At 37.4% G+C, this 15487-nt stretch overlaps 3 protein-coding genes and 1 pseudogene across 4 annotated transcripts in view; 2 read left to right on the top strand and 2 right to left on the bottom strand.

Moving 5' to 3' along the window:
- The window catches only part of LOC111333290 (uncharacterized), a 10056-nt gene extending 5945 nt beyond the window's left edge, over positions 1–4111 (top strand). Inside the window, exon 2 of the mRNA XM_022938827.2 lies at positions 2148–4111. Coding sequence (XP_022794562.2) covers positions 2148–3519 — 1372 coding nt within the window. The 3' untranslated portion in view covers positions 3520–4111. The remainder of the gene's footprint in view (positions 1–2147) is intronic.
- LOC148721943 (uncharacterized) overlaps positions 1–15487 on the bottom strand; it is a 547091-nt pseudogene that overhangs the window by 227565 nt on the left and 304039 nt on the right. The window lies entirely within an intron of this gene.
- LOC111333291 (uncharacterized) lies at positions 4095–5890 on the bottom strand. Its single transcript, XM_022938828.2, has one exon. The coding sequence runs from the start codon at positions 5504–5506 to the stop codon at positions 4160–4162; it is 1347 nt and encodes a 448-aa protein (XP_022794563.1). The 5' UTR covers positions 5507–5890; the 3' UTR covers positions 4095–4159.
- LOC111333283 (katanin-interacting protein) overlaps positions 6659–15487 on the top strand; it is a 35193-nt gene continuing 26364 nt past the window's right edge. Inside the window, exons 1-12 of the mRNA XM_088735962.1 lie at positions 6659–6815; positions 8168–8223; positions 8440–8510; positions 9338–9498; positions 10112–10181; positions 10596–10656; positions 11389–11443; positions 12000–12073; positions 12295–12417; positions 12549–12611; positions 12911–13313; positions 15225–15258. Coding sequence (XP_088592088.1) covers positions 6809–6815; positions 8168–8223; positions 8440–8510; positions 9338–9498; positions 10112–10181; positions 10596–10656; positions 11389–11443; positions 12000–12073; positions 12295–12417; positions 12549–12611; positions 12911–13313; positions 15225–15258 — 1178 coding nt within the window. The 5' untranslated portion in view covers positions 6659–6808. The remainder of the gene's footprint in view (positions 6816–8167; positions 8224–8439; positions 8511–9337; positions 9499–10111; positions 10182–10595; positions 10657–11388; positions 11444–11999; positions 12074–12294; positions 12418–12548; positions 12612–12910; positions 13314–15224; positions 15259–15487) is intronic.

Here is a 15487-nt window from a genome sequence, read left to right as displayed (position 1 = left end):
CCAAAGGCCGAAACAGTACGAGCGCGTGTTGGATATGAGATGATAGATAGCCAATTCGGCGCTACGCGCCTCGTTGGCTATAATCATCTCATTTCTATAAAGCGCGAGTGGAATAATTTTTTTATTAAAAACGTTAAATTAAATTATTAAATTTTATTAAATTTTAAGCTCCCTTTTTGGTTTTAAGCTGACACGTACGCTTCCCATATTTGTAGATTATGGTATATTGGCTGATATACCATAATGGCTAAGCCAATAAAAAGTCTTGAATTGCATTATCCAGTGATCTAGTTTTTAATAAATATATATATATAACATTAAGTGACTAGAAGGAAACACACATGATTCGCTGCAACTCTGGGTTTAGTGCGTTAAGCACTCATCAGGCAGATATACCGCATACCGCTCAACACAAATGTGTATTGAGCCCTTTTTAACAGTGCTGACTACAATTCACAATTAGTATGTATGTATATGTATATATATAAGCGAAATAGGCAATGTAAGATCCAGGACAGTGCTCGACAATGAAGGAGCGATTACAGTAGCAAATGGACTACTGTGATCACGTTGCTGAGTTAGAGTTAGAGCCTGGAGTTAGAGTTAACCGTCACGATGCCTCAGTGTGTATGGAGTTTGACTGATGAGTGGATCAACTTTTGTTGGTCTACGAAACAGGCTGTATTAAAATCCATATGTGCGTAACTTGAGTTGTCCATTTGCCACTATATATATATATATATATATATAGGAAGTCTGCAAGTCGATTTTCGCGTGGAACAGTGCTCAATACGTTGAAGCAGAGCAGAATAAATATTATGAGAGGAAAAAAGGACGTAACTACATTTCCCGACAAGCCTGTTTCGTGAATCGCTTCACTCTTCAGGGGTTCATTAAACCCCTGAAGAGTGAAGCGATTCACGAAACAGGCTTGTCGGGAAATGTAGTTACGTCCTTTTTTCCTCTCATAATATTTATATATATATATATATATATATATATATATATATATATATACAAAGCCTTGCTTTCATGTCCAAATTGAGCACTCTAACTAGGATGAGTCATTGCTCTGCAATTGCGCATGCTCGCTAGTGTACTCTAGTTTGAGCACTCTGGCATGGCTTAGACGATACCACAAAGGTTGGATCGTTTGGGGTGAGCATATTGGTTCTCCTCCATCCTAGCATTAGCACTGCACTGATGAGGCCCAGAAGGCCGAAACAGTACTGTCTGCAGTTAGTTATATATATATATATATATATATATATATATATAAAGTGTGACTTGATTTTCGTAGAACAGTGCTCAATACATAGAAGTAGAGCGAAGTATATATTGTGGGAGGAAAAAGACAAGTAAACTACAAGTTTATCCCTACAAGCCTGTTTCGTGGTCGCCCACTCATCAGGGGATTTAATGAGAATAAACTTTACCATTGCTTATATACAATATAATTTGCATGATCTAACTAGTCTAATTTATGCAGCGCGAAATTGACAGTTTAGTTGTTGCGTAGGAGGGCTTTGCTTCTGTGGCGGCATGAAGACACGAGTTCATTACGTTTGTTTAGTGTTGATTCATGCCGCCACAGAAGCAAAGCCCTCCTACGCAACAACTAAACTGTCAATTTCGCGCTGCATAAATTAGACTAGTTAGATCATGCAAATTATACTGTATATAAGCAATGGTAAAGTTTATTCTCATTAAATCCCCTGATGAGTGGGCGACCACGAAACAGGCTTGTAGGGATAAACTTGTAGTTTACTTGTCTTTTTCCTCCCACAATATATATATATATATATATACATATATAAATTTGCCCTGAGCGGGATTTGAACCCACGTCCCTCCTGTTACTAGTCAGGTTTCCCTCGCATACAGAATTTATATATATATATATATATATAATATGTGGTAGGCAGGAAAAAACAACTACATACATCTATATATATATATATATATATTGTTAATAGTCTTTTATGACTTGTCTTTTTTTCGAGTTGCCACTGTGCTATAAGAACCCTCCTTCTCCTCCTACCCCTCCTTAGTATGATACACGTGAAGCGGTCACTACAAATACAACTAGTCGTATTGAGCGGTGAATCTCAAGTTAGACTTAACGTTTCTTTTTCTATTCTTTTCCAGTCAGTTCACTGCCTCAATGCTATCTCCATCGGGGAGCGATAAAACAGGCGGCCCAGGTCAACCACTACACGGCCGCTTCAGCTCCGAAATGCTGGCACTAGAGAGAAGCGCTTTGTCTCAGTCTAAGGTAATCAACTCGAAATTCCCTGAGCAGGCAACAGAGTCCCGCTTCGGCGCTTTCACAGGCATCTCTTTCGATGGACAAGGCTCTCCCTCCGCCGCTCACTCATCCAGTCCTGCAGACTCGTTTATTTCAGCAATGCCAATCAAACCGGGGCGCTCCCCCAACTGGTCGGACGCAGAAACGCGGTTTCTTATCACGTTCTGGGCGGAGGAGTACCAGAACATCAGTCAGCAGAGGAACGCAAAGGCCTGGGACGTGGTGGCGCGGTTGCTGAATCAGAAACTTGCTCAGTGCGGCTTTGAAACATTTCGCTCGGGTCAGCAGTGCAAAGGACGAATGAAAAGTGTCGTTTTCGATTATAAAACCACTAAAAAGCGCATCGACTCTGGCGAGGATGATAGAACTTGCGAATATTTTCACGAGATCGACGAGGTGCTGGGGAAGACGTTTGGTAACAACGGCATAGATGGTATCGAGTCCAGTTCAGCGGTAACTCAAGAGGACGAGAGAAAGTCGAGTACAAATGGAGAAAATGAAGAAAACAACGATTGCGAAGATATTGTAGTGGTTAACATCCCAACAAGTGGTTCACTAAGCGTGGAAACGACTACTGGATTAACTGGTGTCAGCGAAGCCAGCCGGTCACTGCCTGAACAAAGAGAGCTGTTAATGAGGCGTGAACCACCTAAGAAAAAAAGTAAGAGAAAGGCTTCAACAGAAGAGGACGAAGACGCGTCCATGCTGCGTTTCCTTAAAAACTACATGGAGGAAAGCGACAAGCGAGATCGGGAATTTTTATTGCAAATGGCAAGAATAGACCATGAAAGGGAGGACAGAAATTTTGAACGAACAATGAAAATGATGATGGAAATAGCAAAAGTGTTTAAAAGTAGTGTTGCTAATACACCCGATAACCACAAGGGAACTGGTATGAGTTCTGTCCCTCACCATCATAGTGGGGATGCACGGTTTGCCTCTGAACATGGAATGGGTTCTCCTCGCGCAGGAGATACTCGAGAGACGCCATTGAACAGAGAGAGCAGAAAAAGGGCTAACGATAGCTCGGCTCAAGACGACAACGGTAAACCACTTCAGTTTCTCAGAGATTATATGGAAGAAAGTGATAGAAAAGATAGAGAGTTCTTACTGCAGATGACCAGACTGGATCACGAAAGGGAAGAGAGAAGCTCGGAACAGACTATGAGGATGATGTTGGAAGTCGCAAAAGTGTTCAGAAGCGGAAATTGATAGCACCGTTTAGCACCGTTCCTGGTATATTGACTATTTGTAGCGTCAGAGAGTTATCGTTCATTTTTTGATGTACCAACTTGAGGTGCTCTCTTTCTTTCGTGTTACAAAAACTTTGATCTTTAAGGGTTATGTTAGAAGTCAGTTCTGTCTCGTTTGTGCGAGAAGGAAAGCTAGTTGTGACACGTGTTGTGGCAAGTCGTGGATTTTAATTTGTTTGCCTTTCACAATAAAGTTTACAGAAGTGCGCAACGGAAACCGTGAGATTCTCCAGACCACTCCATCGATTTTTTATGTCTGTTCCGGCTATCGAACTAATTTTACTGATAAATAATTAAAGAATTTAAATTGTAATCAATAATAATTATTTTGAATTTAATATAATAAAAATTGAGAAAGAAAGGCTTATATTAAGTGAGCGCAATTCATGGAGCCAGAAGAGAACGAGAAACAATAGAGATGGACGGGGGACTGTCTCTAAATGATCATTTGACTACTCCTCTACTCGTGTCCTTCCTCCATGGAATAGAAAAACCCAATGTTAAGAGAGTGAAAATTATGAAATGGCATAAAGATTTTTGTTATGATTTTATTCTCTTGATGTTTGCTGAACTACCGGCTATTCACCGACAGTGTTCCTTTAAAACGGTTTAACAGACATAATAGTCGACGACTTGGTACGTTTGACCCTTCCCCGTCCCGCATTGGAAAGGGACGGCAACTTCTGAACTTGCATACTGGTGGCTCTTGAATTACGCGCATATTTCAAACGGAGATGCTGATCCATCACAGATTCACCAAGAAGGCCTGATGAAGACCCAGCCATTGACTCCGCCAACGCCTGGACCCGTCGTTCAGTCTCACCCAATGGAAGCACACTTGAGCGCCGAGAGTCGCAATCTGCACTAGGCTCGTTTACGATCGCAGGTTGGGGAGGAGTGTATCTTCGAATAGGTAAGCCTTGTCTGTACGAAGGTGAGTTTTGCTCAGCGTAAAGCGTCAAGAGTTTTTGAACTGACAAGCGCGAGGATGGGATAGAGCCCCGCGTTAACCTTTTTTGATCAGTCAATGCTGCGAAAGTGCTGTTCGCTGGGTCATCGAGACTTTTCATTTCGGTGACGTCTTCTGTAAGTAATGACTGCGCTGAAATTGGCTTTTCACTTGGAATAACTAAAACAGACCCCAGTTTTCTTAATCGAGACTTAACGATATGAGTTTGTTGATGCGGGGCAGAGCTTTTCTTGTCACTTTGAAATTCTTCAGTTTTGCCTGTCTGTATATCGTGCTTATCTTCATCCTTTGCAAACAGAAACTCAAAAATGTCGTCCTCAGTGAAATCCGCCAAAAGTTTTTTTGTTTGTTCTCGATCAATATGGAAATTAGTTCTTGAAGAGTCAAACAAAAGCGCTGATCTTGTACAAAACTTGACTGAATCGTATTGAAGAGCTCTCAGGTACTTCAGCGCACTTGAAAAAGAAGATCCCGCCTGTTTTATAAGAAAATGAGCACAGACTTTATCGCCACGAATGAAAGCAGCTATTAAGGGCTGCATACCAACGTTGTTAGCTTTATTAAGCTCAGTTGCTCTCGCTGTACCTTTTAATGTCTCTAACATCATTTTAACGACTAGAAAATTGCCAGACATTACAGAGAGTAAGAGAGTATTATTCCCATCGTTGTCTGTGATATCGATTCTTAGATCCATACAAAGTGGATCATTCAAAAGAAATCTGACCACCTCGAGTTTTCCCTGTAGACAAGCCCACGAAAGTACTGTGCGTCCATAGTTGTCCTTCTTATTAATATTTGCGCCTGCAACAACTAAACATTTCAAAATCTTCATTCGCGTGCGGATATCAGGAAGAAAGCAGGAGTGTATTAGGGCCGTTTGTCGGTATTCGTCCACTTCATTAACATCTACGCCAACTTTTAGGAGCATTTCAACTTGTGTCTTTCTTCCCCCCTTCACGGCATTTATAAGCAGCATTTTTCTTTGGTGACCGGCGTCAATCTTTCACTGGTTTGGCCGGTTTAAGAACGTGTGAAGAACTTGTCGAAGTATCGGTCGATTCCGCAAATTGCAGGTGAGCAAAGTCAAAAATAAACGTTTTGTGTTTTCTTGTGCTTTAGAGAATAAGTGTAGTTAACATATTCCTGTTATCACTAGAGGATTACTGGCCTCTCCACTAAACAAGGTGGATACCATTCAAAGCATAGTTAATCATCGAGAGAGCTTTTGATTGACAGGGTCATTAGTTGCAAAGGAAATTAGAACTTTAGTTGACACTTAAATTATGTAAAAAGACAAAGGTATTTAAGTGATTGTGTGATTACCGCGATCCTTCATTGTGAATGATATTAAAATTTTCCTTTTTGGAAAGCGTTTTCATTACAGAGATAAAGGAAATACGAAAACCATGTTATTAGTGCATGCAATCGAAGGAAGAATTAAAATGAAATTTGATACAAAATAAATGGTGGAAATGCGAAGGGAAAAACTGTGATTCATGTTGATAAGACTAACAAGGAAAGTGATTATCCATGATGCTATTAAGTCCCATGTGTTCTACGGAGGGCAAAATAATTTTTTGCATTTTTAAAATTTCATTTCAGCCTTGGCGTTTTATCTGTGAAAACTCTCCTCCAGGTTTTTAATTAAAAGACAAGAAAGAGGACAAATTACTCTAAATAACGCAATATGCCTCACTTCCCGGCGGACGTGCACAATTCCCAATCATTCTCAATGGCTGAGTGGGTCGAGCGGTTTTTTTTTTTTAATATTCATAATGCGTAGTAAAACAAAACAAATTCACTCCATCGCTATGACGGAGGGTTAACGCTCAAAACGCCAGCTATAGAAATTCGTTGCGGTGGCCAAATTACACTATTAATTTTTGTAAGACCCACCGATGCAGCACCACAGCGTCATAAGCAACTTTCACTCTTCACTCCTAGAATATCTCCGACACTCGTTCAAAAGTTACTCTATGACTTTTTTAATGCACATTCTTTCTGTCAATCATATTCGTTTTACTTTCGATAATTTGTCCTCTGAGAGGCGCTAGAGAACGGGACAACGCGCAGACGGTGCGAGAAGTCACGGGATTTCTAAGATTTCCCAAAATGCACTAGAATACTTGGTAACCTAGCCATAGGTAAATCACCGCGAATATTGTAAGTGTTTTGGAAAATTTGGCGTCAATTTTTTTCAGTTCGCGATGATAAATATTGCCAGAAAAACAGAAAGACTCAGATAATCTTCTAGATTTTGGAAACTCCAAGCCAAGGCATGGAAGGCAAGTCTTGTAAATTGAAAATCTGTGTCAATGACAGCTGGATATTTTGTGCTAAATGAGTGGAAAACTTATTCTGTTTCCGTGGTTTCACATATACGATGTATACATTTTACTTTCCTTGTGGAAAGTGTATAATACAGTTCTTTACTCGCTTTGATGAAGATTTTAAAGTTAGGAAATTTGTGTTTTTGACTTTATACCGCATTTCTGTTCCCCGAGCGATCCATATTGCGTTATTTACAGAGTAATTAGTCCTCATTCTGTATAAGTTGTATATGTGGGGTTGTAAAGACCAGTCACTTGTCCTTTATTGACGTGGTTTCATTGATGTTTGATCTTTGAGCAGAATAATCCTTTTATCTTGAAACTCTGAGATCTCCTCGCTCGCGTTGTGTTGCACATTGGGCTCTTAGTGGGCAGACTTAGGTCAGAGTCAGTTACCCTGTCATACCTTTAATACCCGACAACTCGAGCCATAGTTTGGTGGTTCCCAGGAGGCTTTAGATAATGGGAATCCACTGAATTCAGTAGCTGTTAGCTGGCTTTAAAGTGCCATCTGCCAGTGTCCATGGGTCAACGAACCTGCGTTTTCACCAATTCACTCATCACAGGTTACTGAAAGGAAAGGCATGAATATATTTATGGTCTGTGTCGTTGAGGATAACACCATGTTTACTCAATCGCAACATCCTCTGGTTTTTGTTTCTTCTGGCGACTATCTTAAAACATTTACTGATAATGTGATGAGAAAGTCCTCATTTGGTCACTCATGGAGATTTGCAGAAGTGTTGCAATGTGATTGTTGATGAGTTTGTGATGAAAGTACAGTCAAAAATGAATATTAATTGGAAATTAGTTTTTTGTTATCGTAATATTGGAGATGTCTGGCAGGTGGAAGAATAAATAGTAAAATTGCTTAAAACAGAAGTGTAAGGGTTGATAATAACTCTCCTAGGGTATTTGGAATTATTGTTCAAATAGGATTTATTGGGAATATGGCCACTTTGACCTATTATGCAAATACAGTACAAGTACATGGAGTGTCTGACTCTCTATGTGTTATTGACTAAGGATGAGGAAGGCGGCTGTGCATCGGCCAGGTTTTTTTTTTTTTTTTTTAATTTTTATGGATTAAGATGAAGGGTAGGTCCTTCAAAATGAGAAAAAAGAGGAGGACACCCATTTTTTGAAGTCTAAAATAAATCAAAAACCACTTTAAGACCAAAATTGATAATTGTGATATCCACCTTGTCTGCTCTGGTTTGCCAATAAGTTAAGAACACAGGATTCAAACAGTAACCAAAAAATCCTCTGTAAACTTTGGCTTATTGTTTGACTTTTTGATTTATAAGATTATCATGGAAAGTGGGATAAATCAAGAGGAAAGCAAGGAAAGCTTAGAGAAGAGGTATTTTATTGATTGAGTTTTGCATATCAAAGAACATCAGGTTTACTATATTCCTTTTTCATGAAGGTCTTTTCTGTCTGGTAATTACTGGTAAAAATGTAAGAACTAACATCAGGAATGTGATATTTGAGATAAGTTACCTTTAATGTTCTAGTCAATTTTTTGTTATGGTCTTGCATGATCTATTTTTAATTGTGGTTTTTTACTGTTAACCAGGTTACATCTGCAAAAGAAGAAGTCCGTCCAGAGTATGAAGAATATTTGCTTTTGCTGCAGCAGAGAAATAGGTAGTTTAAGAGCCACTGACTGTAAATAGAGAGAATCTGTCATAAAGTTATGAAATATTGTGCAACTTCAGCAACCTCCTATGCCATGACACAGTGCTCTTCTGCTTTGAAATATTGTGTGCTAGCAAATGGTCCTTTTATCTTTTTGAAAGTACAGATTTCTTGTAATTTTGATATGTTTAAGTGTGCATACTGAACCTTTGAAATAATGTACTTCGTGTCTTATTTGCAAAGCTGAAATAAAGGCCTACAACAAGGTCTGCCATATAATATACAGGTAATACATAAAATACAAGTCATCTTAAATATTTATCCTTGTGGTCTAATTGCTCAAAATTTTCTTTCTTGACCACCATAAGTGGCACATCCAGGTTGAAAAGAGTTTGGGCAACAAGAAATTTAATTTTAAACTGACAAGAATATATGTTATGAAAAAGATAAAAGGACCATTTTCTAGCAGAGAAATTTCATGGCTCAAACCTGCACCTAATGATGTAGAGTAAAGTACCGTAACAGGGCTAGGAAAAAATTCCATCTTCTCGTCCAGGACACTGGTAAATTGGCTCAACAGGCAAGCAACTTTTAGTGCACTTGAAGGAAACCCCTTTATATTATATTTCTCAATCTCTTTTGAAACTGAACAGGTTGGATGTGATGCTGGATGTAATTAGAGCTTGGTGCCTCTGTTTAAGCTTATTCCATTTTCAATTGATACCACTCAGAATTACCTCTACCAGTCAGAAAAAAAATACCATTTAATTCTATTTACTTTGTTACGAGTGAATTTCATAATTAAAGGCAGATTTCTTCCTTCTCTTTCTTTACAGACTTCTTAAGAAACTAAAGGAGAAGAATGAGCAACAGATTGAATTGGAGAAAAAGGAACAAGGCTTCTCTTTATATGTCAATGGTGCCAATGTAGGGCTTGGCCAAGCTTATTCCAGAGCAAAGTCACGCAGTTCATCAAGGCACACAAAAACAGCTGGAGGTGAAATATTTTTATTGAATTACATGTTAAATAAATTCTAAGTAAGGTGTGCTTTGTTGTGGCCGGACCGATACTCATGGTCTTAAAATAAGTGGGGAGAATTTGCTACCTTTCTATAATCAAGAAATGGATAGATATTCTAGTCTTCAGATATGGACAAATAAACCGTAGGCCCCGTCTCCTGCAGGGTTAGGGGTAGGAGATGTTAATTTCCCACGCACAAGATTACTGTGTCGTGGATGTCCTCCCCTGGGGTGGGATGGGTGGGAATTGACCCTGAAAAGCCCCCATGGGGAGTGGTCAACTAATGTATGTATGTATGTATGTATGTATGTATGTATGTATGTATGTATGTATGTATGTATGTATGTATGTATGTATGTATGTATGTAAATAGCCACTTTTATCTTATTTATGCATAATTTAGTTTAGGAATTTGAGGGATCGATCTTTTTTTTTTTTTTTAAATGATCAGCTGCTATCAAGTTAAGGTATTTAAAGCGGGGTGTAAGATGATATTCTGTTTACTTTAAAGTCACCTGTCATATTACAGGTAGTCTACTTTTTGAGTCAGCATAACTGATGTTGTTCTTTCTTTTCATTCCTTGTCCAGATGCATATCGAGAAAGAAAAAAGAATTTACAACATGAACTGGAAACATTAGAAAGAGAGGCTGAATCCAGGTGATAAGGACTATAAGGACTTGTTATTATTAAATTAAATAAAACTGTTCTGGTATCAATTGTGTGTAAAATAACTAGCTACAAATATGGGTTTCATGTTTTGTTTTAATCTGGAACCCCTATGAAAAGTCAAAATTAACAAGTATAATGACTAAAGGAAAACTAAATCAATCCCTTAACAGTAATTAAAATGGAATTATTATTTTTTTCTGGGATAACAATAAATCTCCATTAAACATTACCTAAAGTTCACAAAATTTGTAAAAGTAGATTTGGTTCCTACTTCAGTTAGTTTTAAGGACTTGAATAACATTTTCAGTATCGAAAACATAGCCTTTAAAAAGTTACAACACAATAACATTATTTACTGTCATGGGAGAATTAACCAAAGATAAATGTACTTTTCTATTCCAGGGATGTCAGAGTGAAAACAGCTCCAGATCCCACTCCTAGTACAAGAAAAGGCTGGAAATATGTATGTAGACTGTCCAGTCATCAACTTCAGAACTATTATACAAAATACTTATGGTAGCTGCAGTGTCCTCAAAACCATGAGCAACTAAGGATATAAATTTGATGTATTATAGTCTGAAATTGTTGGTCGTCCTTCAGTTTTGGCAAGATGAAAAAATTTGGCATAATGGAGATATACATGTACCATTAGATGCAAGGTTTAGCTCAGTTGGTCTCCATAGAAACCATGCAAGGGGTATTAACAATCTGTCTGTCCCAGGGAGACCCCTTGCTGACAGAGTCTCAAAATGTCTTTCAGTTACAGAATGACTGTGTTGCAATCTTTCAAGTCTAATTGGATATTGCTATAACTGTTACTGTAACAGTATTCTATCCCACATTAGCAATGAGGATTATTGCTTTCCCTCAAGAACTAGACACTACCCCCTTTGCCAACAATTTGTTGAAATTTTCCTGAAACACCTTTGTGTCTTGTGAAAAATGATTCAGCCTGGGCTCTAACACTGCTTGTTCCCGGTGATGACTTGACTACAGGTATGATCCAGAATTAACTGAATCATTTCAAGAGGGATCATTTCAGGAGGGCCATTATGAAAACTATTGGGTGATCAGTAATCAATGTGTTTTACCCTCGTTAAATAAAGTTTTCTTCTTCTTCTTCATTTCAAAAGCAATCTGGCAAATAGTTCCCACTGGGTTTATTAATATCCATGTAATTGATCTCTCTCAATAGGATTCAATTCAAATAAAAACTGAGGGAGGAAAGAGTGTGAGATTGAAGGCACCAGGTATATTTTAGATTGATGAACAAATTGATGTTGACATTATTTTGGGTTTAAGAACCATGAACAGTGTTTGTATGGTTACTCATAGTTCAAATAAAAATAATCTTAAACGTTCACTTCTGAATCAATAGGAGAAATGATATGAAAGGCAAAGTGGTTTTGAAGATCTTTTCTACTTCTAATCAGCTAAATTTTGAAGGAATACATCCACAATTGGAAACCAGTGAATGGATAAGTTGAAATCAGATTTTAAAATAATTCTCAAATACAACCGCAACAAAAGATCTACACCTAAAAGGTGCATTTTTTTAATGATCATTGTTTGTGATTTTATTTTCAAGTCATATACAAAAGTGAGAGTAGGTAAATGATGATAAGAAATTGTTTATGTTTGCATGGTCAGACAAGTGCTTCTTGAGTTGAGGAAAAAAATTCCCGTATGTATTACTGTGAAGAGTCTTGACCTTGCAAACTGATGTTCTCACCGACTGAAAGAAACCATGCAAACTTGTCATGGGTGGAGACCATCACATTCACAAAATAGACTTGCTATTGTTAGGGAGGATTACTGGTAAATACAGTGAAGACTTTGAATCTGTAGCTGTGGACAGTAGTGACAGTGCCTCTGATCAGGTGAGAGAATGCCTGTACAAGTGTGTGTAGATATTTCACATTCCATTTTTTCTTTCTGATGACTAAAATGTTTGAAATGTGTTACTTGGTAATTAGATAATGATAGTTACATATTAATTTTTTGTATTAAACTTGACCAATTACAGAATCAGAATGTGTTCCGTTATTGATGTACAATTCCATAGAATGGTCATTAATTCTGTGTGCCCTCATCACTTTAGGATGTTGCTGATAATGATCTAAGTGATCAAGATGAGTTAGAGTTAAACAACAATGATGATGATGATGATGATGACAATGACGATGAAGTAGATGAACTTACTCTCAGTTTCAATGATGTTGAGGTTAAGAAAACACTACTTCTGTGGATAGTTATATCTGAACTATTTGGGAAATACTTTGCTTTATTTAAATTTTTAATTATTATATCACATGTATCTTTAGTAAGTATTTTTTCATTTCCTTATGACATTAGACACTTCGTAAGTCTCTGGAAGCTGATGAATCAATAAAGGAAAGCATTGAAGCAGCCAAAAAGGTACCAACTGTCACAGTAACTCTTACTGACTTTGTTCACTTTGCAGAACTCTACATGATTCAAGCCACATGTAACATTAATTTTTTGCAAAGGATTTTTGTATAATTTATTCTACCTTCTTGATATGAATTAAAAGCGCATTACTGCAGTGATCTCCCTATTCCCTTAACGAACATGAATTGTATAATAGGTCTTGTATTAGATAAATATCAATTTTGCAGAATCAAAATGGGTAGTGACTTCACAACTTTCCAGAGTTAGGAAGAAAGAAATCTCTTAACATGCTTTTTGCACCTCAGAGAATAGAGGAAGAAACAAAAGAAGAAAATACCAACAACAATAACATTGATAATGACAATGAGGATGAAATTGAAGAAGAACTGGAAGAGGCAAATAGTAGTTTAAATCTCCATGATGCAGCTGTGTTAGAAAGACTTCCACAGTTGACAAGTACACCAGACAAAAGACAACATGAAGTGGAAAGCTCTACAAACACTGGCTGCAGCATTTCAGAGAGTGTGGGGTTTGGGAAAACCTCATTAGTTGACTCTGGCCATGGAAAAAATAATTCTGTGAAAAATAGAGATTTTTCCGTGACTTCTGATGGCCATGAGAAAAGACCTCATCAAAGAAGTAAAAAGCTTAGAAATGAATCAGAGAATCCAGTTGAGGATCTTGTTCTTAGTTTTTCATCATCAACAGGTGAGTATGTATGAGTGTTGTTAGCAAACACATACATACATACATACATACATACATACATACATACAAACATACATACATACATATACTTTATTTAATCTCGAAGTTGGAGTAGCTAAAGAATAAGCTGGTATCCTCGAGTTACAAGTATAATTCTAAATACTATTAAAATGTAAAATGTAACATTCTAAAATTTAACTATGAGAAAGAGTCATACTGTAGAATCTTGCGCTTGAAATCAGAAAAGTCAGATGTTCTAAAAGATTCCGGAAAAGAGTTCCATAGTTTTGAAGCCATATATGAAAAGGAGTGAAGACCTTAAGTAGTAGTTTTTGTAGACGGTAGAGACAAAATATAATTTCCGCGAAGATTATAGGATACAGACCGGAAACTAAACATATTCCTTAGATAGCCTGGATAGCAGTTAAAAAACAAGCTCTTGTACAATATAATTAAGAAAGTCTGAAGGCGTCTTTTATACAGAGATTTAGAGTTAACTTTGCAAAGTAGAGAGTCATAGGGAGAATTATAATCCTGTAAGATAACTCTAAGAATTCACTTGTTTAAAGTATCTATCTTCTCAGTACTACGCGCACTACTAAAGTGCCATACAGACGAACAATAGTTAAAATGTGGCATAATAAAAGCCTTATAGAATCTTAATAGAGTATCTTTAGAGATAAGATTACAAAATCTTAGTATTACATTGAACTGGCCATTTATCTTCTTACAAATAGTTGATATATAATTATCAAAACGCAACCTATTGTCAATATTTATTCCAAATATATCCAAAGAATCTTTTAATGGAAAAGAGAAGGAATGGCCTGTTTTTCCTAAGACTATAGCCTGGTGTTTTGTCTCATTTACAATCATTCCATTGCTGCGATACCACTTATTTGCAACTCTCACTTCCCGACAAATACAGTTTTCTAGAGCTACTGGGTCAACATCAGAAGAGTATAACTGATGATCATCCGCATATGTGTGAAACTTACCTTGCATAACCGAGTAAAACAAGTCGTCGATGAATATATTAAAAAACACAGGCCCCAAAACACTTCCTTGTGGAACTCCTCTTTTAACAGCTTTCCAACTGGAAAAGGTGTCCCCAATCTTGACTCTCTGCTGTCTCCCCAAAAAATAATCCTTGAAGAGTGCTAAACTTCTCTCTCCCACACCATAAGCTTTGAGTTTTGCTAAAAGTAGATTGTGTTGAATAACATCAAAAGCCTTAGAAATATCCATTGAGACTACCGCAACTAATTCCCCTTTAACGAGCATAGCCCTCCAGTCCTCAATTAACTTTAACTTTAACACAATTGCGCACAGAGTAGAAACTAAGCAAAGAGAGACATGCAAGGAAGTTTTATCTGAAGTTTAATGTCCTTTACCTGTAATAGCCTGCTTATGCAGGTGGTAGTTTGTGTTTTTAGGTGCAAGATTTAGCGTGGTGAATATTTGATTGCCATATTGGGCAGCTGGAAGATCCAGGACAAGTGACAAAGCAAGGGGAAGGAGCAAAGGAGAGAAAAACCAGGAAAACAAAGAAAAACCCCTTCCCCTTGCTTTGTCACTCGTCCCAAATCTTCTACCCATCCAATATGGTGACTGAATATTTGCTGCGCTGAATCTACAGCCTACTGCCTGCAAGCAGGCTATCTTTTAAACTGATGTTGAGCCAAATTATTGCATAGCCATATGCATATGGCTCTATAAAAGTTCTGCCTTCAAAATTAAACTTACTGTCAAGACACACCCATAATGATTGAAATTTTTGACAGCTTTTACCTCCATAAACGTCATTCTTTACTGCATTTAAACTTAGCCATTTCTACCGGGGCTGTTCTTGTTGTTAAATGTGATAATTCTGTTTGCTGAATGCCCCCATTTATATTCATTTGATTTTAGTGAAAAGAAAAGAAAGAAACTTGTCAGCAACAAGGTAGGCATCATTTGCTATCTCTTAAGATGGTTATGAAGTTACGGGTAATGTTTACTTTTCCTTGTGGAAAAACATTGTGTGATTGATTATATTTATACAGAGTAAGGAATCGTTGTCCCACAGGCATGTCTGTTATGTGATATGTCAGAATGTTTTTTTACTTTTAATTAATGATCATTGTTTTGTGTCAGTGATTGCAAAAGTCAGTCATGAATTTTGAAAATGCCTC

The sequence above is a fragment of the Stylophora pistillata genome, chromosome 10 (assembly GCF_964205215.1).
Source record: "Stylophora pistillata chromosome 10, jaStyPist1.2, whole genome shotgun sequence".
Lineage (NCBI taxonomy): Eukaryota > Metazoa > Cnidaria > Anthozoa > Scleractinia > Pocilloporidae > Stylophora > Stylophora pistillata.
This window is presented reverse-complemented; position numbering and strand designations above follow the sequence as displayed.